At 37.9% G+C, this 25,642-nt stretch overlaps 1 protein-coding gene across 6 annotated transcripts in view; it reads right to left on the reverse strand.

Moving 5' to 3' along the window:
* The window catches only part of LOC127634266 (protein AF-10-like), a 71,654-nt gene that overhangs the window by 21,706 nt on the left and 24,306 nt on the right, over nucleotides 1-25,642 (reverse strand). For 5 of the 6 annotated variants that reach the window (XR_007969338.1, XR_007969337.1, XM_052113731.1 and 2 more), the window contains exons 5-11: nucleotides 23,808-23,911; nucleotides 23,329-23,422; nucleotides 20,406-20,495; nucleotides 16,745-16,840; nucleotides 16,149-16,443; nucleotides 13,262-13,894; nucleotides 5,823-5,995 (exon numbers count right to left, since the gene is read on the reverse strand). Coding sequence is in view for 4 of the 6 variants with exons in the window: in XM_052113731.1 (XP_051969691.1) it covers nucleotides 5,823-5,995; nucleotides 13,262-13,894; nucleotides 16,149-16,443; nucleotides 16,745-16,840; nucleotides 20,406-20,495; nucleotides 23,329-23,422; nucleotides 23,808-23,911 (1,485 nt within the window). In the remaining 2 variants the exon portion in view is untranslated. The remainder of the gene's footprint in view (nucleotides 1-5,822; nucleotides 5,996-13,261; nucleotides 13,895-16,148; nucleotides 16,444-16,744; nucleotides 16,841-20,405; nucleotides 20,496-23,328; nucleotides 23,423-23,807; nucleotides 23,912-25,642) is intronic. The other variant, XM_052113733.1, reaches the window with a different exon arrangement.

Below are 25,642 nucleotides of genomic sequence, written 5' to 3' on the forward strand. Positions count from 1 at the left end.
AAACTGTATCATGTGTCGCTCACGTGAATGTGCAACAGTGCCGTGTTCACACTTTGAAGCATGCAGAACATGCAGACTATGTATTGATTCAATTGGATCGCAACATTTTGAAGTTTAATAATCACATTAGGTCATATCACGATTCCTGCCTTTCTGTCCCCCTCTTTAAATGAAAATGAAGACTTTTGTTATAGCAGTACAGATATTTAAGGCTTTTTATGACCTTACATTTTTGAAAACTTAATTTTTAGAAAATGTAAGACTTTAAGAACCCACACAAACCCTGGAATTATATTCATTACACTAGAAATAGCTTCAAAAACATCACCTGTATACTTAACAGGAAACCCACCTGGAAATAAAGCTTAGGACTAATGGGGGATATTTGCAAGAAAGTGTTAGGACCCGGACTGCAGCGAGCTCTGCAGAATTAAGGCTATCAGTGGGTCTACATCATCTCCTAATGCCTGGAAATGACTGGTTGCTACAGCAGCACAAGTCAAGACAAGATGCCCAGGAGAGCAGCAGAGACAGTGCTCAGCCTCTACATCGCTTTCAAAGGGCCCATTGGAACATTGCTGGGGTGCCAAAAGAGTGTCTCTTCTTTCTTATTGTGATCTAAATATATGTAGTCAAACCTTGGGTGAAAGTAATCCTAATGTCATGGATTCATGAAGTCAAAAACTAAAATCAATAAGAATGAAAGCATTTCAGGCCAGCTGACAAAGTTCACTTGCCCTATTGACTCAGTGCTGTTATCACTATATTACAATACATTTTTTGAATTATAAATTGTATAAATGTTTTTTATGATTTTAATGCAAAATTTAAACATTTTATTTTTCTGTAACATATTGAACATTAGTGCGAATTGTGCCAATTTAACCTTGTTATTAAGCTAAAATTATGTAGCTGGATAACACAGATAAGATTTTGATGAAATTGTGAATAAGATGACATATTATTATTATTATATTCCTGTGAGCATAAGTAAGACTGGGTTGAAAATAAACCAATCAGAATCAGTGCATTTATGAATTAGGTTTCTTGGAGTTAGATTATAGCTGTACAATTTCCAGCTATTAGTGCAAATTAAAACCTAGTATTTTTTTTTGTAAAGAAAACCCTTTTAATGAAAAACATAAATACTCCGTTAAAAGAAAATACATATCGTCACCTTCCTAAAATATTGTCCCAAGTAATTTTTTTCCTAAATCATCTCCTCATGATATTTGGTTCAGTTTTTTGTGTTTTCGGAAAAACCTGAAAAAAAGAGTTCGGACATTATTTTAGGAAGTTGATGATATATTTCTTAAATTTTGATGGGATGGGACCAGTTGTTTTATTTTTTTACTGTTAATCTCCAACAATATACTAGAAATCAATTAATTCTTCATTCTCTCTATAGAGCCAACTATAGCCATTTTCTCATGAACGTCATTCTGTTTATCTGACCTCACATTCAAGTGCTGTATGGCTTTGACTACCTAATGCAAACAGTCACATATACAAGGACGTTCATCCTCTAAGACTACCGTAATTTCCGGACTATTGAGCGCACCTGAATATAAGCCGCACCCACTGATTTAAAAAAAATAAATTATTTTGAACATAAATAAGCCGCACATGTCTATAAGCCGCAGGTGCCTACCAGTACATTGAAACAAATTAACTTTATACAGGCTTTAACGAAACACGGTGTGGCAGTGGGGGCGTGGTCAAGCACCCGTCCGGGAGAGAAAAGCGGTACGGGCGCTTACACCTGAGCTAAATTATGTCTAACACCTGTGTCTAATTTCAGTAAGCATGGGGAGAGTGGCATAAAAAGGCAGCAGCCACAGAGCCTCGAGAGAGAGACACACGGCAGTCTAGTGTTGGCGCATATAATTCCTCACGCTGCTGTTTCCAACGTCTTATCATCGACTCATTAAGACCAAGCTCCCGTGCAGCAGCTCTATTTCCTTTTCCAACAGCCAGATCAATCGCCTTCAACTTGAAAGCTGCATCATATGCGTTTCTCCATGTCTTTGCCATGATGAGGGTGACAAAATGACTACCGTAATCAGAATGATGGGAAGTTTGAGCGCGCTCGATTTAATCTAAACAGTGAACAAAAAAGTTGTTTTGACCTTAACCCATTCTGCAATTTCATTGGTCTAATGAAAGCTTCACGCCGCCAAAAAACTGAGCACGTCACAGAATGTTGATTTTTATTTTTTTTTTATAAAATTTGAAAGCGGGAAAAATCCATATATTAGCCGCGTTATTGTTTAAGCCGCGATGTTCAAAGCGTGGGGAAAAAAGTTGCGGCTTATAGTCTGGAAATTACGGTATATACATGAGCAGCCTAGCAATAAATACCCTAAATGACTCAAAACACTGTCTTCATTTACTGAAACATGAGGTCTGAAATGACACAAACTCTAGTTCTTACACTGACATGTTATGTAGCATAGAACACCTAAGCCAGCTTTCCTCATACTGTTAACCTGTTGATACGCACCCCCTTTTTGAGCACAAATCATGAAACGACATACCTGAACTTAAATGTTTGAATTTACTGGACCCTTTGGAGTATGGACACAGTTGCAGTATCTTTTGAAAGAAGACACTTTGGGCTTTTTATTTCCAGAATTAATATATGTTGTTATTTTTTTAAAGTTAGAGAAGCTGAAGTTTATAGTAATGAAATATTTTGTGCTGAACATGTTTTTATAATCTAAAAAAACAATAATAAAAGTGCCAATACAACCTATAAATACAACAGAGATGCACCGATTGCAATTTTCTTGGCCAATTTCGATTTCCGATTTTTTGCAAGTGTGACCTGCCGATACCGATTTTCTTTCTAAGAACTATTATTGACCATATATACAAACAAAATCTACCTTTCTTCAATGCTAAATTTTCATAATAAAATATATTATTAAACATTACAATTTCCCCCAAACTGCACTAAAGTTACAGGATCTTCTCTCACTTAAACAAAAAATAAGGTGCTCTGTGACTAGAAAGAGGTAGAAATAACAATTAACTCCAAATGAGTTGCATTATATAACAGATGTCATTTCCCACAATTTTTATAAATGGACCCTTTTCTCTTTATTATACGTCTAACAAAACAATTCCAAAGATCTGAAAAACTGAAGTGTCCAATACGCTGAACTTACGTTAGATGTACAAATATCAGTTGTAAAACTGAGCACTGCTTCGGGAACGGCTTGCATACCTGTCAACACTCCCGTTTTTCCCGGGAGTCTCCCGTTTTGTTATTTCTCCCAAAAAACTCCCGTAATTTGTATGGCCCAAACCACGTTATATGAATAATCAAATCAATATATTATTCCAAGGTGGTCCAGTTGCCAGATCTTGAATGAAACGCATCCTACTCACACAATCGACACATCATACACATTACAAATTATTTATGACCACAATCTGGCAACCAACACCCATTTGCGCTGTTGATATCTGCGCAGGCAGTAGACGCGGGATGTTAAATCAAGCATCACTGGTAAAGGGGGAGGAGAAGACTCCGCTGGTGCTCAGGTGAAAGAAAATAAATATACATGTACATTTAACAACAGCTGGATGGAAGAATTTAATTTCATATCCCGAAGCCATACCGACAATGCCCACGCCTTTTGCAATGTGTGTCACACGGATTTTAATATCGGACACGGTGGGAAAAATTACGTTAAATCACAACGGCACAATTTGTATGTATTTAGCCTGCCTCTGCCATCCAGCACCCTCCTTCCCCTCTCCCGGATTTGTGTACCCAAATGTTGACAGATAACAAACAGGCTGCGTGTGTTACATGACACGAGATTAAACAACTCGGGCAACGCGACGATGGAAAGTACCTCCTACTCCGTATCGAGGAAATGTATCAGATTTCTGATCCCTCTGTCCTTAACTATGGAGAACAGCTGGTCATCCAGGGCCATGAATTCCATCATTTTCCTCGTAATTGCTTTGGTCTTTTCGCTGCTCATTCCAAGGCTGCTGACTTGTGGCTGGCTCTGAGCTCTTGCTAGCTTCAGCCGCTTTCACTTTTTAGCTTCTTTTTTTAAATGGGCATTTTCAGCTGGGTGATGGTGTTATAAATGTCTAATTATGTTTGTTGTTCCGAAAGTTATTGTGGTGGTTCCCCCACGGTTTACTTTGGCGAACTTTATGTAATCTTCACTCACACAGTGAACGCCAATGACATGTTTACATGCGGCTGTGACGTTATTGCCTGCGCCGCTGTCAACAAAACGGACCGGCTTGGAATCGGTAAGACGTGAGGCTGACCGGCCGGTTACCGGTCCGGGCATGCGGAAAATCGTCTAATTCCGGTACCTGGCCGGTCGATCGGTGCATCTCTAAAATACAATGTTCTCAAAGCCACAAGTCTAAAGAAGTTACGTTTCAAATTTGAAGATGATCTAACAAAAAATTAGGTTCCTCCAAGCTTTAATTCTCTGAAAATTGCTGCCAGTGTACAGAGTAAAATTAAGGCTCCGCCTTTCAAGACACACAAAATCTGACCGCACTACCTGGCTATTATGAATGAAACTATGCCGCATTTAAAAAAAGACTTTTTTTACAGGACTCTAATATATAAGATCATATACGGTTTTACAACATGAATGCTGCTCAGATTGCATAGTTTGTTGAAGAACGATGACGAAACTTAATTCTTTCAGGCGAGATCACATGTCAACAATGGAGAATATATCAATATTCTCCATTGTTGACATGTGATCTCGCATGTCAACAATGGAGAATATATCAATATTTCTCAGATGCATCACTTTTATGGACAAAAAGTGCTATTGGATGTTTTTCAATGAACGCTTGACATAGACAACTGACCCAAGTGTGGCGAACTGGATTCATCTGGCGATCATGATTTCATAACAAAGGTATGAAGTCCCGTTTTGATATTGCATGTTTTCATTTGTACTCCTGGCACAAATAACTAAATTGCTGTTTCTGGAGCATTGTTATCATGAAACAGAGATCGGATATCAATGTTGAACCCTTAGACCTTTGAAAAGATGTATAATGTGTTAACATTAATTACATTTATAGATGGTAAATTATATATTAAATGTAAACGCGAGCGATTGCGTATCAACAGGTTAATATACAGCTTCTATTACATAAATATTGCATAGCACAAACCTAAACTTTTGTTAACCAAATTAACTTATTCTGCAGAATTTTTTTTTATTCATATCATGATGAGAATTCTTTAATACATAAATAGCTGAACCCAACGCTTACATCTGTGCCTTTTATTTCTGCCATAAATGTGCTTGAACAGCATTCATCTTCATAAAACAATCAAATTACCACACAGTACAAAGACAATGAGTAAAATTCAATTGAATTGGTTAAGTTTGTGCATCAAGGATATGTGTGAGTGTGATTGGCAGCATTGTTTCTTCGCTTCGCAGACACCCTCTTTTTGTTTATGGCTTATATTGTCTTTTATGAATAATGTCCATTTGTGGAGGTATTTTCCTAAATCGGTATTAGTTTAACTAAAAAAAAAAGATTCACAGTTTCCCATTTCCAAATCAACAGTGTAGGACTAATTACAACCTGACAAACAACAGAACCAAACTCTTAATGAAAACAGTTAAGTTTTAAACAAAACAAAATCACCTTAAAACCTTTCATTTAGTCTGGTGACGCCAAGTCACATTTTTACACTCCTCTATACCATTCTTTCTTATATTCCACCTACATTTTAGAACTAAAATAAAGCAAAAAATATGTAAACATACAGAGAATGATTGTGTAATAAACCAGGTTCAAATACTCACATGCGTGGATGAGGTGCTGGTGAAAGGGGCCGTTGGGGGCAGTGAGGTGAGGTTGGGCATGGAAGTGACCACTGCCTGATGAGTGGGGAACTCAGAGTTGGATCCGGACAGAGACCCTCCAAGAACCGAACTGGGCAACGGGCAGGCTACATCACTACTGCTGGGGTACGAGACTGGATGGACAGGAGAGGAAAAATAAAGGAGTTATATTAAATAATTTACGTTATACAGAAAATTGTCAATGAAAAAATCCTCTCACAAACCCAAGGATATCTTCTGATTTCCAGGGAGTTAAGAGTATGTCATAAATAATATTAGCACACTCATTGTCTTGTTTGCGTAGTAGATCTGGCACAGCAACCAGGGATTCTGAAACAAATCGATGCAGAGTATAACCTGTAATCTAGTGGTAAAATCAAAGTATTAATAGTTGTAAAGGGCAACCTCGGTCCTCCAATATACCTTCACTGGTTATCCATCTATCCCACTTGTCTCTGTCTTTCTCTCTGCCCCCAAGATGAACTTTTTAGACTTTGAATGGGCTGTCTGACCAGGCCTTCATCACAGCAGACATCGAAAAGGAGCACAAAGCATTTCTGAGCCCTCACAACATGCACTCTGGACCAGCCTCCCGGTGACCCAGAAAACAGTTCTCAGAATCTGACGACTCACTATATCTTCAGTAAAAATGAGGGCTTTAAGGCGGGGCTGGGCTGCTCTGGAGGAGTACATCCCATTCATATTTATATGCCGGTTCATGACATGCTTGCTGTTTGCTGCTGTTGCTATATTGATTTTTTTCCCTCTTCTCTATCCATCCCCAGCCACCATCTCAAATAAACCCAACTGATGGCCAAGTCTGACCCTTGCAAGAATGAAAGAGGCCCCCTTGGCACACAAAGGAATGAATGGCTTGCAGCAGTCCACATTCAGTGGTGAAACAAGGAAACATTGTTAGGCGGAGAGGTACCACGTTAACCGTATACAGTACCGAGCTCCAAACTCCACATTAGGACACATCCAACAGAGAAAGCAAGCCAGATTATTAAATCTTTAGACCTCAGTATATCCAAGGTCTGTGTCATGGTTTTCTATTTTAATTCGACATCTTACCTTTGAGAGATTCATGAATAACAATTGCTTACTCAACACATTAATGATTAAATTAATCTTTAAATAATCATGTTAATCTGGTAATCTAGTTAATAATTAACATTTCAGAAAAGGTCAACCAACAGAGCTTTTGATTACAGGCTACAATACATCAGCAGCCAAAGCAAGCAAGGACAAAGATCCTGTTATCTGGTGGCAATCGAACGGGCCAATCGATCAGGATTTAACATCTCTCCTCCTGAAACCCCCCTTATCAACTCAGGGGAGAGAGGGGAAATTTCAAATTAGATTAGCCAGCATTTCAAGTCAATGCGAGTTCAGAAGGAGGTTAATGACAAGGCTCAGGACCTGATAAGTATCCTCTGCACTTTCCCTACAGACTGCTCTAGACGAAAAGAAAGGAGTGACTGATTCATATATTGTTGCAGGCCTGTAGAACAGATTTAGGCCTTTGACGTGGCAGATGTTTTTAATTTAAATGTGGTATCGTGAGCAGTGATCAATGTCTTGAAGTGTTTTGAGTTGGGCTGCTAGCTTTAAGATACGCTAACTGTTCTATCACATGCAAACATGCTTTGGCAGAGTCAGCTTGATGTTTCAAATGCGTGCTGACTGAAAGCAAGGATAAGTTACAGCGCATGGATGTAGTTAATGCAGTAAATGCATGCATTGCTTACAAGTGTTTAAATTAATGGACAGGAGGGCTGCATAGTTTCATCACTGTGTAATAAATCCAGCCTTGGGATTGTGCAAGTGTATATTGTAACTGTATAATGTACACTGTGCTTGTCTGTCTTGCCCAGATTTTTCCCTCTTCTCATTTCAGACAAACACTGTTTTACCAACCAGAATCTTTCCCCATCCTCTACAAATGGCACCCCATAAAGTTCTAAACCAGGCTGGGGCTGAGATAGATGTTTGCATTTAATAATAGCCCCCATTGCTCCCCCTGATAAACCAGGGAGGGTGCCATTCAGGGAGGGTGAGACAGATAGATGAGGCGGAGCACTCAGTTCTAGCCCCGCATTAGCTGTGGCTAAATATTTACAGTCCAGCCAAAGGCCAGGACCAGGTGAGGGCAAGGAGTGGTGGGACACCAAGCCCCAAACAAGCACAAAAAGGCCAGATGGCCTTGAGATAGGGAACAGAGAGATAGTGTGAAAAAAAACATACTAGGGAGTGACAGGGGAAAAAAAAAAAAAAAAAAAAAAAAAAACCACACTGTTGTTTCTTAGTTCTAATCAAAAAGGAATCCCCAAAACAGTCGAAAGGTTGCCAAGCAACAGGGCAGTGCCACGGATCAGGCCCTTAAAGCTAGCCTGCGTATGTGGAGTACTGATGTCAATGGAGAGTTTTATAAGGTAAGAGAGTGCCTGCAAATGAGTGAGAAAGAACAAAGTGACCTACAAGTGAGTGTGTGTGTGTGCGCGTGCGTGCAAGAGACATTATCAGCAATGAGGTTTAGTTGCCCTGGCTCCAGCTCAGTGACCGGGAAGGCCAGTAGAGGTCAGGGCATTTCAACACACCATCGTAAAAGTGCTAGTGAAGTTAGCTCACTCCGAATCTAGAGCGACAGGAAGAAACAAATACAATTTTAACTAACTGCCTGCTATGGCCTTCTTCCCTCCTCCAACTAACGTGGAAAAGGTTAATGTGCATCTCTATGGAAATTCAGCAGGCCACTCTGAGCTCTCAATCAGGTAGGAATGAGGAAGCACTTTAGAGAGCACCTCCATACACTTTCAGCCTAATAAGCTTCATTAAGGACCAAAACAACATCAAGCTGGTTCCTAGTCCTCTCTTTGAGAATTTATCCTTTTTTTTTTAAAAAATAATAAATAGAAATGGGATATTGAAAAAAACCCTCCATCAGTCATTTTTGTTTCTCTCTGATTTAGGAATTGGGACATTTGGCTAATCTTGAGTGTTTCTACTGATTGTTTGAGGAAAAATAAAATCTCAGACCTACCAAAACATACTAGACATTTCTGTTTTGTATTTGTGTGCGAGAGTCAATGATAAAAAAATTTGTGTGTGTGTGAATTAGGAAAAAGAGAGATATACTGTAGAAAGAGCAAGGAGAGATTGGGAACGTACCTGTGCATTAAAGAGTGAAATGGTAAGAAATACAGAGTAAATTTTATAGACCTTAGTCAAGGTGAAAACCATATTTAATTTGATACAAACAATAATGAGGCTGAGGGAGAAGTTCTTCAGTACAAATTTCCAGTAAGCATGGGCTGGGAAATTAGAAAAGACCAATATTAAAAGCATTTACATGTGACATACTTCATTTAACGCATTAATAGCGTGCGATTAATTTGACAAAAAAATAACATGTTAAAAAAATTAAAACGCAATGCTTTCCTGAGAAATGCAAGCTTGTAGTACCACCTGTTTACTCCAGGGGGCAGTAAGGGAAATTTCAGCTGTGTGAGCAACACACATTTTATTACAGTGAACAAAACATTAACAACTCTTCAGCGGACACACAACATAAACGTGTTACATTCTTGCGTTCAAAACACTTGGAGCGCAAATGCGAACTAAGGGATCTCAAGATGTGTTTAAAGATTGAATATTAAACTTTATTTAACTTGACGCAGTGACCTAAACATTTTACTTTTATGATGCAACACACCCGAGACGCGACAAGTGTGTCTGACGCAGGTCGTATGGTCTTTACCTCACAAATATTTAATTTCCAACAAGGTTAAGGAGGTGTCCTTTAAACCGTTACACTGTTTTTACCCAGTCAATATTTATTTAAGAAACATGCTCCCTGAAATAGATCCACTTTGCTCCTTCTGTAATGCTGTAGATTAATCTGCCCCTCACCTTTTTTGGGAATGTGTCCACGCTGTAGTATTTTGGAGAAAATGTTGTTTGTACGTACCTCTATTTTATTTGTATTACGTCTATATAGTTTTATTTGGTTTTCACAGTTTTGATAACTTAAGTTAATATTTTCTGATTAATCTGTTTATTTTTCTTGCCAAGTTTTTTTTTATACATAACTGTAAATTTATGTCTATAAAGCCCCTATTTGCACTTTTTTGTAAAGACTTGAAATATTATTTAAATAATCTTTGTACCTCCAACAACTCCAAAACATTGAAAACCATTGCACTCTGTAATGAATATAATGTCTTGCCATTATTGTAAAATATATCTGTAGTACTGTGTACTATGTATACCTTTGGCTTGTTTCTAAAAAAAATAATGTCTGATACAGGTGTACATTGACGGGTCCTTAAACAAGCCCTCATAATAAAACTGATTGACAAATTCACTTGTGAAATGGATTGCAGTGAACTGAAATCCAATGATTGAGTTATGATCAATAATATGGTAGTAAACAATACATTGTATTCTAAAGCTGCTTTTTGTATTGTCTTATCAATGATTAACTCTTCTGCTACAAGAATGTAATGAATTTTAATTATCTGAATTTTTATTATATATATATATATATATATATATATATATATATATATATATATATATATATATATATATATATATATATATATATATAAAAAGAATATTAATATTTGAAGATAACTATGTATAATTATTTCATCATTATAAATTGAATTATTGTTATGTGGGGGCTTTCTCAGCAAATATTTATATATGCAATTAATCGTTATTAATTAATCGTGACACCATGTAAATAATTCGATTAAATTTGTTTATTTAACCCTATATATATATATATATATATATATATATATATATATATATATATATATATATATATATATATATATATATATATATATATATATATATATATCTATCAAATATCCAGTCATACATCGATACAATCACTGAACACTTTATAAAAGGAACACATGTACACCTACTTTTTCAAGTGATTCTATAGTCAGCAAATAGTGTGGCATCAGTGCAATGCAAAAAATCGTGCAGATATGGGTGAGGAGCTATTGTTGTTAATGTTCACAACAATCAACAGAATTGGGGAAAAAATTTTATCTCAGTGATTTCGACCGTGGCATGATTGTTGGTGCCAGACGGGCTGGTTTGAGTATTTCTGTGACTGCTGATATCCTCGGATTTTTCACAAAAATGAGTTTACTCAGAATAGTGCCACATTCAGTGAACAGCAGTTCTGCCGACAGAAAAGCCTGGTTGATAATAAAGTTTAATAGAGAATAGCCAGACTAGTTCCAGCAGACAGAAAGGCTATGGTAACTTCGATAACCCCTCTGTACAAGAGCAGAATAGCATCTCAGAATGCACAACATGGCAAACCTTGAAGTGGATGGGCTACAAGAGCAGAAGTCCATGTCGGGCACTTTGTTAAGACCATGGTGTTCCTAGTAAGTGCATAGCATTCCTTATAAAGTGAGTATGTGTGTGTATATATACAGCTGAAGTCAGAAGTTTACATAAACTTAGGTTTAAGTCATTAAAACTCACTTTTTAACCACTCCACAGATTTAATATTAGCAAACTATATTTACTAATAACTATATTAGTAACTATAGTTTTGGACAAAATAAGTTGTTTATGACATCTACTTTGTGCATGACACAAATAATTTTTCCCAACAATTGTTTACAGACAGATTGTTTCACTTTTAATTGACTATATCACAATTCCAGTGGGTCAGTACTTTACAAGCACTTTACATGCACATAAGTTAACTGTGCCTTTAAGCAGCTTGGAAAATTCCATAAAATGATGTCAAGCCTTTAGATAATTCGTTAATTAGCTTCTGATATGTGTACCTGTGGATGTATTTTAAGTCCTATCTTCAAACTCAATGCCTCTTTGCTTGACATCATGGGAAAATCTAAAGAAATCAGCCAAGACCTCAGAAAAAAAAAACAAAAAAACAATTGTGGACCTCCACAAGTCTGGTTCATCCTTGGGAGCAATTTCCAAATGCCCGAAGGTACCAATGTTCATCTGTACAAACAATAGTATGCAAGTATAAACACCAATTGATCATGCAGCCATCATAACGCTCAGGACGGAGACGTATTCGGTTTCTTAGAAATGAACGTACTTTGGTGATAAAAGTGCAAATGAATCCCAGAGCAACAGCAAAGGACCTTGTGAAGATACTGGAGGAAACAGGTAGAGAAGTATCTAGATCCACAGTAAACGAGTCCTATATCGACATAACCTGAAAGGCTGCTCAGCAAGGAAGAAACAAATACTCTGAAACTGCCATAAAAAAGCCAGACTACAGTTTGCAAGTGCACATGGGCACAAAGATCTTACTTTTGAAGAAATGCCCTCTGGTCTGATGAAACAAAAAAGGAAGTTTTTGGCCATAATGACCATTGTTATGTTTGGAGGAAAAAGGGTGAGGCTTGCAAGCCAAAGAACACCATCCCAACCGTGAAGCATGGGGTGGCAGCATCATGTTGTGGGAGTGCTTTGCTGTAGGAGGGACTGGTGCTCTTCACAAAATAAATGGCATTATGCGAAAGGAAAATTATGTGTATATATTGAAGCAACATCTCCAGACATCAGCCATTAAGAAAGCTTGTCACAAATGGGTCTTCCAAATGACCTAAAGCATACCTCCAAAGTTGTGGCAAAATGGCTTAAGGACAACAAAGTCAAGGTATTGGAGTGGCCATCACAAAACCCTGACCTCAATCTGACAAAATTTGTGGGCATAACTGAAAAAGTGTGTGTGCGAGCAAGGAGGCTTACAAACCTGACTCAGTTACACCAGTTCTGTCTGGAGGAATGGGCCAAAATTCCAGCTGAATTAACTATGGTTAGACACATTTTTATGGTATAAATCTCCGACACAAGCAAAAGTACATGTTTACGTGCCATACAATTTATATATGCCTATTTTAGCCACAGAAAGTAGGGAAAACATTAGAGATGCTTTAAGAATTATGAAAATAAAAAAATTATGGATAATGCATTTGTTTTTTTGTCTTTTTACAGTCAACTAATAAATTGCAGAAAGTAGGTTGGGACTTGGTTTTATCCACTGGAAATTGATTAGATTATGAAAAGTGGTAAATTTATGAGAAGTGGTTGAAGGTTGGAGGGGACGGGCTGAAAAATAAGACAACTTGGTGACATTTGTCAAAAAGAGAAGTCATTTCAGAGACAGCAAGTTGATATATTTCGATGAAAATTTGTTTCCTATAGAATAAGGTGCACTGATAAATTGTTCACAATACATCTATAAATTTCATGACATGTAGACTTAAAGACAGTACACTATTTCCCTCACAGCCTTTCTCATTCCTGACCAATTAAATATGGCTTCCACTCTGACTAAGGTCTATAGTTGATTGTAGAGCATATCTCTCTCTGCTCACCTGGTGGGGAGCTGACAGTCATATTCTGTAAGCTTCCATTCCTGAGGAGAGATGGGGAACTTTGAATCCCCAGACTGGTGCTAACAGCTCCCACACATCCAGTACTGCTGACGGCACTCCCACGGCAGGCTATAGTGCTCATGGAGGATGGTGAGGGGGAGGTGGAGGAGGGCAGTGCGGATCCGTTGTCTCCCGCCTCTGTGGTCTTACTGTCCTGGGAGCTGAAGCACGGTCCATACCGATTCCTCCAGTTTCCTCGCTTTTTTTTCTTCACTCCATCTTCACCAGTAGAGGAGGATGATGTTGCGGAGGAAGAGGATGAGGAGGGCTGGGGGCGTTTGTAGCTGGCCGAGGCCAGGCTGCAAGGTTTTCCGGACGAGTGACAGTTTTCGTAATGCTTACTGGAGCTGGAGCTTTGCGGGAGCGACATCATGCTGAATGTGTTGAGAGCCACCATACCCTCAGAGGCTCCACCCTCTGCGCCACCCTTCATGTGGCAGCGGCCAAAGGAAGGAGGTGTGTATGAGTCACTAGCCCTCAGACTGGACTCAGGGAAGCTGAGGAAATCAGAGGTGGGCTGGACTACAGATCCACTAGTGGCAGATTTACTGCTGTTGCTACCTAATAAAAGACCTGAAACAAGAGAGAGAGAGATAAAGATGAAGTGTGCCCAGTAGTATCACAATAATGTTAAGAGAGACAGATAGCACAATAGGGAGGTGGTAAGTGGTCATAAAACCTAAAGACGGTTTTCAAGGCACACTTTCACAGCTGGAGCACAAAACTGGACAATAGCTAAGATTCAACAGCTATGTATCATTTTTATTGAACCTAAAGAGCCAGAAACTTTTGCCATATTGTATATACACCAATTTTAAGTATATCCTTAGTGGTTGGGTACCTCTTCTAGTGTACAAATGTATAATTTAGCCAAAATGTAAACCAAAAATCTTCTTAATTTTGGAATAGGTAAGAATGAAACCCTGGAAAATGAAAAAGGCCAATGAAGAACTCTGAACTTGGGGGTCAAGTTATTTATTTTACTTGACCTGATATAAGGTAATGAAATGCATCTCTTCCATCTCACAATTCTAGTCTAATTTGCAGGCAGCCAAAAAATCTGGTATGTAGGCAGGCAAGAAGGGTGACCCAGATCTAGGTGTTCAAGCAGGCCCTCCCCTCAAGCAAGGACTCGTCCTTTCATCAGAGTAACAGCTCCTACGTGCATGTTTTTATAGCCATGGTAAAGTGGCGGAGGATTTGCTTTCCAATTTTATTATGCGTTTATGTCTTGAACCTTGCACAGACGCACTACGTTTAAAATTAAAATGCTACTTGAGAGATATCAGTAAATAATTACTTAAAATGTGGTTGTTTCCACACTCAAAAAAGCTGCATAATATTTTCTAATGTTAATTCATACGAGTTTGGAATGACATGAAGGTCCAAATGGCTCAAGAGCCAATATTAGGGTACTGCTATCCATTTACTGCCATGTCTCCCTAAAAACAAGCCAAAACACTAATTGGAAAGATATAATGTGGAAAAGGTCCAACTTCAAAGATGATTACTTTTTATCCTTTGTTACATTAACAACAATAAGACAACTCGCATATAGGGCTGCAACTAACGAGTATTTTGATAAACGATTAATCTAGTGATTATTAGAATGATTATTGGACTATTTCGCAATTATTGCAACAATTAATCATTAGCTCTTAACTAATTATTCTGCTATTTACATGATCTGATTCCATATTATTTGAACTTTAATAAGCTATGACGCATTCAATATATCTGCATTTAAGATGTAATATCGGGAGTTAACTTTAAAGACGCTTGACACGCAAGTTTTGCTTCAGCGGAGCGACAGCACCATTTATTCCACAACGAGTGTGCTTCTGTATTTACTTAGCTTCAGGTGATGAAGATCGCAAAAATGCTGTTTGGAAATTTTAGAGTGCATCTGGACTGTGAGCTGTGTAATTCTCTCTCTTTCAAGTCAGGTGCGAGCTGCAGTGCTGCTCTCATCATTAGTATAAAGTGATCTCATGTCACATGAAATTAGATCAAGCGACTATTCCACAACGAAAATTTTTGTTAATGTTGTCGATAACGTTGACTAATCATTTCAGCCCTACTCACATATACATAATATTAAATATTATCACAGCTCTTATGGTCAAACAAAAAAAACATTCAATTTAATAAAACATTTCTCATTTGCTTCTCACGACTGGGTCAGATTTGTCAAAACAGTTCTGGTGAAATGACATACTTCCAGTCTGCAGATTAGATCCCATAGTTAATGTACAACATCTTTTGATCTCTTTTCACTCCGCTAAGAAAACACTGCTTTGTTTCTTCTTTGGGGGGGATCCTCAAAGTTTTCTTGTAACTCCAGTATAGAGACCCCCATTGCACTTTGACACATTAATGATTAGTCTGAATTTTCCAGACGTGACCTCTGCTTCAATCCCTCCACCACAGCTTGATAGCATAAGGGTAGGGAACATGCTCCTGCTCTGACTCTCAAGCCTCCCTCACACAACCACAAGCAAACACTCTCACACACATGCACAGGAGACACCACCCACAGCACATCCAGCTCAGAAAGACTTGCTGCTCCACATTACAGCGCCAGCGGCAGCCAGCCAGACTACAGCCTTATCACACACACACACACACCATGCTTACTGATTCTGGCTTCCATCCAGCCCTGTCACAATACACTCACTCTAATGTCACACACAGGAAGTCGACATGAGACTCGAATCTTGCCGTTTTTTTTCAACTTAGAAACATGAATAGTATAGAGAGGACGTTTATCAATTCAGTTCGTCGACGATCTAGTGCAAAGTGAAGTTGCCGTATTTAAGAGCCCTACTTTGCTGAAACAGACTGGATGAGGAGGGGGCCGTGGAAGAAGTCGCCGTGGTAACCACAGGGCCGTGGGGTTTGCCCATTGTGGACTTGCGGCCCCTTGACACAGAGCTTGAGCTGATGCTGTGACTAGTGGGCTTCTTGCTCTTGCCCTCAGAGCTCTTGCCATCCGATGAGCCACCATCCTTGGAACTGGAGTGAGACGGAACTTCCTGGAAGTTAGCATTGGTGAAGCGGCCTCCGCTGTCATCCAGCCGCTTCTGAGAGGAGACACTTCCTCCACTGCTGCTGTTGTAGCTCTGTGGAAAATGCAAACATGGGATTAAAAGGCTTTGAGTGCACTTTGTTTATAATTTACTACAGTGTAACATTCATAAGAGGCTGTTGAGAAATCTTGGAGAACTTCCAAAGAATTTTCAAGTGTGACTGACATCTTCCCTCCCTCCCTGTCTTTGCAGGACTACAATTTGAGCGATAAAATTATATTTCCTGTATCATTAATGACTCAAACTTGCTTTTTAAATGACATGAAGCCAAAACAAGCATTAATGATATTAAATTAATCACTAAAGGATCTAACAAAGTTTAATGAGGACTCACCTTCTCGGAGGTCACCATCAGTGCTGGTACCAGGGAGGGTGAGATTTCCAAAGGCTTTTTGTGCTTAGGTTTATGCCGATCTCTCTCTTTATGTTTCTGTGATGAAACAATACAAAATAAAGAGTTAATAAAGAGGGTATAATAAAAGGTCGACAGCGCCAGTACAGCTTGGGAAGGACTTAGCCTACACTGCCATTTCCGGAACACATCAAGCCTTTTCATGCATTCAAGCCCGATGAAGGTTGGCCACTTGTGCTACATACGAACATCTTCCAATAAAGACCCAAAAGAAAGTGTTTTCCTCTGCATGTGAAAGGTTTCACATTGCAGGCCCAACTATAGCTTACTTTACACCCTGGTGTAGTGCGGCACTCCACGCAACTCTATTTGTGCTCGAGAAATGGGAGCGTGAACAAATTTACACCACGTACGCAAATCGAACACCTCCAATCTCTACGTTTCTGTTTTTAAGAAAGGGTGTAAAAATATGCACCAATCTGGACCCATTCTCAAAGAATATTTACACATTCCCCTCTGGAGCGATACACAAAGTCTATCTCTGTCATCTTCTAGTCTTTGTCTCAGTTAGAATTGACAATTATTTAAATAATGATAACGGTTTGCTACTTTCCTGTGCAAGAAGCTGTGACAATTCCAGAAGCCCTCAGGCCCAAGTTTTTCAATGAAAATTAAAATGAGCTTCTACTTCCTCTGCCATTTACCATTTTCACAGCACATACAATTTTAAATGCCATTTTCTTTGAATAGGAAAATCATATGTACTTGAAATGAAGGTTGAGTAAGCACCCTGGGAAATTTTTACATAAAAAAAGCATGTATTTGTATTGAATACTCAATGTATTGGTTTTCATCTGCATCCTACACATCTAGAAAAAGCGATTTGTTTTTCTTACAGATAAAATAAATCAAGTTTAAATGAAGCAAAACGTCACAATTTTTTACCTAAAGCTACAAGATCTAACATATAGTTATATATAACAACATAACATTTAACAGTATTAACAACATTTCCAAAGATTGCAAAGCCAGATACACCTTTGCTCCCCAAGGAAACTGACCATTTTAAAAAGGAAGCAAAGTGAAGAATCTCAGTCTTAATTAACATTGTGCCAATAGGTGTTGACAAGGCAAGTGAGGTTGTGAGAAAAATCATGTCATTACTTGGCTTTGTTTATCCTTTAAAAACACACACGAATGAACAAATGAAACCGCAGGCTCTGTAATTCATATTAATTCCAGCAATTTATTGAAATTATAGTCTGGATATTTAAACCCCTTAAAATGGCAAAAAAAAAGCAGGTATTATCTTAAACAATTAGATTTATATGTCTAATGAATATTCTGACATGAACACCTTGCAAGAGTTTGATATAAGATGAAAGCTAGCTTAATTATCCAAAGATGAATAATTCAGGCAGAATTGACAGCAAAAGAAAGAGCACAAAAAGCCAAGGCATTTATCATAATTCATCAATGCCTTCAAGCAGATCAGTGAAAGTAGCGATTCTCTTTCAGGATGAACAAAGGCTTCAGGTTAAATATTAAAAGTCAACTATGCAATAGACCAATTATTGCAACTCTTCTTAAAAAAATTATTATAAAAAGTAAAAAAAAAAAAAAAAAAAAGACAAATTGCCCAGAAAACAACGCAAAATGCCCAAACATATCAGAATTTAAGATGTGAGGCAGGAGGAGAAAGAGATATTGAAAACAATGTATTCCCACATGCCACTCTCGACGGCCTCTCAGAACACATCTGAACTAGCAGCAAATTGAGAAGCTTTTAGCCTCTATTGTTGTTTGGCCCTGGGGTTTGGAATTAGCTAGGTATACATCTGAGCCCCCAACCTTTGACCTGGGAATGTGGAGTAGGGGGGGATGGGCCCCCTTTGCTAATGCAAATGAGGCGATGTAGCCATGGCGGAGCACAGAGCACTTCACAACAAGATCTTCAAGAATACGGCTCAAACCCGAACTATTGTTCATGTCAACCCCTCTCAATGAAGAATAAAGTTACATTTCAGAATAATTCTGGAGGAAACTGCTTTAAATGGCATCTCAAATTTAATCTTTTGTTGACCTAAATTACACAGGTTACACAGCCTGTATTTTAGCGGCTAAACAGAGCACCATCCAGTCAATTTTGGTACGCATAATCAATGCAAACTCATTCAAACAAATAAAAATAATTAGTGAATTTGTGTCAAATAACCAACAGCCTCAATGTCTGACCTCCACTCCCTGCTGTAAGTGCAGATCTGATGATTGTCAGAATCCATATTAGTAACTTAATGCATGTTCCTTCAAATGCATTAATGGAATGCAACTCCTTAATTGTAAACCATGCACTTCACATTATTCGTCAAATTATATAGAATGATCGAAACAATGAATGGAATTGTTTCAAGATTGAATGATGATTGTTGTAATACCAAAGCAATTAAAAAATGAATAGAAATATTTAACTTTTACATTTTACAATTATAATTGTTACTAAAATATGCAGTCACTCTCAAAAAGGCAAAAAAAAATATATATAAATAAATCTGCTAAATTCTCACATTCTCAGCAGAAATTAAATATAGGATTGTGACAATATCTATGGACCAACTAACAAGATGCCTATTAAATTACATAATATTTATTTAAATATGATCAAAGTTTGAAAAACAATTTTTAACAAAGTAGAAGACTTTTTGTTTTATAAATACAGACTATAAAAAAAAGGACAAAACAATTCTTAAATGTAAATCCTTTCTACAAACTAAAAATAAATAAAAGGAAACATTTTAATAAAAAATAAATCAACGCTGAAAGCCATTTTAATGATTGATGTGAATAGGACAAAACAGGCAATGATCAATGATTTAAGATGGCTGCTTAAAATATGTGGGCTTGTGGGAGCTGCTAGGGACAGGCAGAAAATTATCAACGACGATGGATAGTTGTGATGAGCTCCTCCACACATTTCACACCATGAGGTCTCGCACTAGTGCTGGATTCGTATTTTATCTACCACCATCATTACAGTAAGTTAGTAGAGAATGATACAGACAGACACACATTCAAAGTAAAGTTTTGATTAGATTTTTACGTGCACTGCAGATCATCTTCTGCTGTTGCGTTTATTGATACAAGGCTATGTTACATAGTCTAAGCTTAACTGAATTAGAAGGGAAAGCGAGCAGGGCTAATAATGCTACAGGTTTCATTTTGTATGGCTGCGTATTGCAAATCTCGTAGAAAATTAGTGGAACAAATGACTACACAACCTATCAATACTGATTAAACATACTCAGTGGAACTAATGGCCATGACAAATGCTTTTCTATGAATACAGCACTCTTTATGTTGATAATTTGTGGCAGCACCAAAATACTAATTACTTCGAGTGATAAAAGGCACTCTTCTCCCTCCCGTTGCGCTAAAAGCTTTGTGGGATATGAAAAGTGTGCTTGTGGGGGGCGGCAGCTCAAGGTGACAGAGGCTCATGTAATTTAAACAAAACTAATCACAGCGGTGCATATTTCTGACATACAAGAGTTTGGATTTTATGCGTTTACCTCATAGTCTGAAGCCGTGAGGAGGGGGCATCAATCACACATGGCAGGAAGTGAGGTAGATCTAGAGGCTGCCTTACCTTCTTTTCCTTGTCATGGTGCTTATCCAAAGAGTGAGTGGAAGAATCACTTAAGCTTTGAGCCCTACTACCGCGGCCTTTGCTCCTTCTCTAAAAGGTGAAAGAGGAACTTCGAGTTACCATTTAAAGTCTGTCCAATTACCTTTTTCCCTACTACTCACTTCTCTGTCTTTTAGTAACAAAGAAAATAGCCCATACTGAGACAAAGGAAACAAATAGAAGATAATTACGGAAAAGAGACACATTGTCATGACACATTGTCAATTTTGAGATACTACCGTACTCTTTATCAAGTCAACTTAATGGAAAGTATCTCTGAAAAGGGAAAAGTTTACCTTTAAATTGCTAGCTACATTTGTTTTCTCAATGAAACCACTGCATATCAACAAGATTATCTTTGTACTGACAGAAACTGCTAATTTTACAGGCCAATTTACAGAAAATTGTACCTTGATACTAGTGCTGGGCAATATTGCTACAACAATTCTCAATAATTTCATTCTATTGACGATATTTGTTATATTTCTTTATAATTATGCTTATGCACTGAAATGGCTCAAAAGTTTTTGGTTTGTTTTTTTAAATCATAGGGACCATTATTTCATCCAAACAGCCATTGTAGCCAAGAAGATTTTATATTTTTTAAAAGGCATGCAATGAAAATCCATTTAAACATTTGCATGTTTCCTACAGTTTTTCCACTAAATGATCACAAGGGCGAATTAAATGTAATAATTTTCATTGATATGCACTTTTGTATTAATATTTTATACACAATAATACATAGTAGCTTGATAAAAAGAATTCTTAACCATCATATATTTTTATGAAGATGTGCAAAAATTACATCCCTTTTTTTTTTTTTCCGGAACCCAGCTGAATACTGCATAATACTAAATTGTTACTGTAAGGATCAATCAACTATTATTATTATAATACAATACTGAATACGCATATCAGCGTGTCAGCGGACTATTCTAAAGCATGCAAGCAGACCATGTTCATTTGTATTTAAATCGCAGACTTTTGCAGGTTAATAATCAAATATGACCAGATTGATTAAGATTATTTTGACTGTGCAGCCCTGACGCACTGTGAAATAAGTCTACTAACGCACTCTTTATGAAACTTATTGGCCAAATATAAAGCACATAAAAATCATTGCGATATTCATGATATTGCTTAAATTGACAGTATACTTTTTGTCAACAAAATCATCATGATTATATAGTGAATATTCTAAACATTACCCAGCCCTACATGATACGTGGAAAAAAAAAAAAAAAAAAAACCCAGGTCACAAAAAATGGTCTTTGTTTAACAGCAGCCCATTGAAACAAATGCCTACATGGAAAAGTCAGAGGTTAGTAGCCAACTATTGAACTATCAGTCTAAAAGACTGTACTGCTGCTGTCAATCCATTAACATGGCAACAGGGAGACATGGTACAACCAACAGAAATATCTAGACTTTTTATACAATAGTGATAACACACAAAGGATGACATCAAACAAGTGAGAAAACAGATTGTCACTTTAATATGACAAAAATTACAAAATCGTGTTTTTCAGGGCCAATTTCTTAACCAAAACCAAGAAACTTTAGCCTAAAATATGAATATATAAAAAAGGAAACCAAATAGCAATAAAAAAACATTTGGAATATTCAGACTTTGGACTCATCTGCCAGCAAATCAAAAAGGTTATTAGTGCTTAAATTAAATGATGCACACATAAATAAACTAACATCACTATCTCTCCATCCTCACTCATTACAATCCCCTAGGAGAACATCACAAAGCACTGGCTCCGCCTCTAGCCCCTCACTCAGAAGACCTGTAGAAGACTAGCCGTTGTGAGAAGCCTTTGTTGACACACACACACACACACACACACACACACACACACACACACACACACACACACACACACACACACACACACACACAGCAGGGGGCATCGGCTCCAAAGCTCAGTGTAGCTCTAGGGTTTTAGCAAGTAAACCTCCTCACACCACACAAACACCCGAGCCAACGCACACACGAAAGACCGAGCAAAGCTGGACGGAAAACCACAGGCCGTTATGCTGTCACTGAGAGCTGCCACTGGGCTGTCCCCATTTCTATCTGAAACCCTAGCCCTCTTTTTCTGAGAGGGGTATTAAAACAGAGTAGAGGAGGAAATGCAGGAGGGGGGGTGGTGGTGTGGGGCGGGGGGGGTTTGATGGGAAGGAGTGGAAAGGAGAGCCACAGACAAAGATCCAGTGAGTTGCTGTTGATTGTCAGCGAGATTAAGGGGTTAAAGGGTTTGAGGGAGATTGAGGTGGGGGTGGAAGGGGCCACTGGGGGTGGAGGGGGGGATTACACCACAGCTCAGCTTTCAGCAGCTGTAACTGGACCAGGAGTGGTAGATATTCAAGAAATGAGAGCAATTCCAGATGAGGGAGTGCCTTTCAAAAGCATGGTGCATTCACATGCTATTCTGGATGCGCAATAACAACTTAAATGATGATGACATGGTCACTGTGCTCAACATGATTTGCGTATAGCCGAAACTTAAAACTCAGGAAAACCGATGGTAGCTTGAGTGCTCTAAAATGAATGAGCCATTATGTAAACCTATATGTAGCACTGCTGAAAGCATCGCAAAACATGACCATCACAAATACAAATTAACTAGTAAAATACATGTCATTTAAGGGCAAAATCATATCTACTTGCATCAGTACAGCCTAATGTTTCTGAAAAACACAGGCATTACGTCCATTTCAGGTTCACTGCTGGTTTTCCTCCTCAGCCTGGACAATCAAATCTTTTTACATTTAAATGACAATTCTTGTGATGAACAGCATAAATTCGGTGGGAGCACCAGCAGCAGTGCCTTATGCCAGGATAAGTTATAGTAAATAAAAAGATGGATCATACCAGTTTGCTGTAATGGTACTTGCAGTATCCACAGTATTTCACATTATCAGCATCTGAACCCTGTTCTTCACACAGCAACCCAGCAAACTGTGCGCTATATTCAGAAAAAAGAGAGCAGTTTTAACAAAACTGTACACAATGCCAATAAGATAAAGTGATAGAGAAGCAATAATATTTATTATATATTTTACCCAATTAAAGGGATTTGATTACATGGGCATATCATTTTGGGATATAACATTGTCATTCCAAATATTTTCACATTTGGAATGATTAAGGAAATAAGCATGCATAAAAGTTAGTGAATACTTAGTTAAGGTGCACGAGATGGAATGACACAAGGAAAAAACTAAAAGGCTTTTTGACAACAAGCCCATACAGATGCATTAGGATCCTCTTCAAGCAGTCAACGCATTCGGTGTGATCAGCTCGTAAGAGGATGTTTAGCTAAATGATAAGATCAGGATTCTTTGACTCACCATGTGACATGAAATGCCTGTCGGCAACCATGTTTGTTGCATGTCATGCAGGCTCCACTCGCAGCTTTACTCTCACGGCCTTGTTCCTCACAGATGTAGCACGTCTACAAGGAAAAAAGGCACCAAAGTGATTCCTCACACACAGAAATCTCCAGCTCTTGAAAGCAGTTATGGTATATAATGCATTGCTGCATGACCCACAGCTTGTTTAGCGTGAAGGCTCTACCAATTTAACAAGTCTCTCAGAAACCGCTCTTTCCAGCACCGCGATTATTATACAATGATAACCATGCCATTTTAAATTGGCTCACAGTGAAGACTCAATTACCAACAGAGCTGAATCTATTTTATCCCATATTTTAAAACTACTATTTCAAGCATGAGATTAAACTGAGCTCCTTAGTCCTTCACGTCATAAGACACTTATGAATCCAAACCAGTATTGAATCCAAACCATATAACAATTATTGTATTTTAGTTTTCTACTGTATTGAAGGGCATCTACAGAAACACAACGTAATTATGTTTTCCAATTAAATATGAAAGAAGTGTCTTATAGCATATCCTATTCGTTTTCAAGCTAACATCGTTTTACTTAGCCTCACGGTTGAGTGAAACAGTTAAGCCAATGTCTAAACATTTGGACTTTTCAATTCTTCTAAAGTTGCAGTGACATCACTAATGTCACTTTTTAATCAGCAGTAAGTTTACCAAACTTTTGGCTTCGGTACGATAACAGTCCTGGTACCTCAGTATTGATACCAACTCTTTCTTATGAAATTACACAGAAAATGACTTGTCTAAAATAACTGCATAAAGTCTTAAAGACACAAATTATGCCTTTTCGGTTTAAATTTTTCTGTATTCCATGTTAAATGTTTCAATGAAATGTTAGGATCAAATTGTGTTTAATCCAATACCTAATGTACAGCTTTATTCAAATGAAAAATAATACTTTTCAACAATATCTATATAGACAGTTGAAGTCAGAAGTTTGCATTCACCTTAACCAAATACATTTAAACTCAGTTTTTCACAATTCCATTTAATAGTAGAAAACCTTCCCTGTCTTAAGTCAGTTAGGATCACTACTTTATTTTAAGAATATGAAATGTCAGAATAATAGTAGAGAGAATTATACATTTCAGCTTTTATTTCTTTCATTACATTCCCAGTGGATCAGAAGTTGACATACACTTTGTTAGTATTTGGTAGCAATGCCTTAAATTGTTTAATTTGGGTCAAATATTTTGGGTATCCTTTCACAAGCTTCTCACAATAACTTGCTGGAAATTTGGCCCATTCCTCCAGACAGAACTGGTGTAACGGAGTCAGGTTTGTAGGCCTCCTTGCTTGCACATGCTTTTTCAGTTCTGCCTACAAATGTTCTATCGGATTTAGGTCAAAGCTTTGTGATGGCCACTTCAATACTTGACTTTGCTGCCCTTATGCCATTTTGCCACAACTTTGGAGGTATGCTTGGGGTCATTGGACATTTGGAAGAACCATTTGCAACCGAGCTTTAACTTCCTTGCTGATGCCTTGAGATGCTGCTTCAATATATCCACATAGATTTCCTTGCTCATGATGCCATCTAATCTATTTTTTGTGAAATGCACCAGTCCCTCCTGCAGCAAAGCACCCCAAAAACATGATGCTGCCACCCCCATGCTTCGCGGTTGGGATGGTTTTCTTCAGCATGCAAGCCTCACCCTTTTTCCTCCAAACATAACGAAGGACATTATGGCCAAACAGTTCAATTTTTATTTTTGTTTCATCAGCCCAGAGGACATTTCTCCAAAAAGTAAGATCTTTGTCCCCATGTGCACTTGCAA

This window comes from Xyrauchen texanus, chromosome 41, assembly GCF_025860055.1.
Source record: "Xyrauchen texanus isolate HMW12.3.18 chromosome 41, RBS_HiC_50CHRs, whole genome shotgun sequence".
NCBI lineage: Eukaryota > Metazoa > Chordata > Actinopteri > Cypriniformes > Catostomidae > Xyrauchen > Xyrauchen texanus.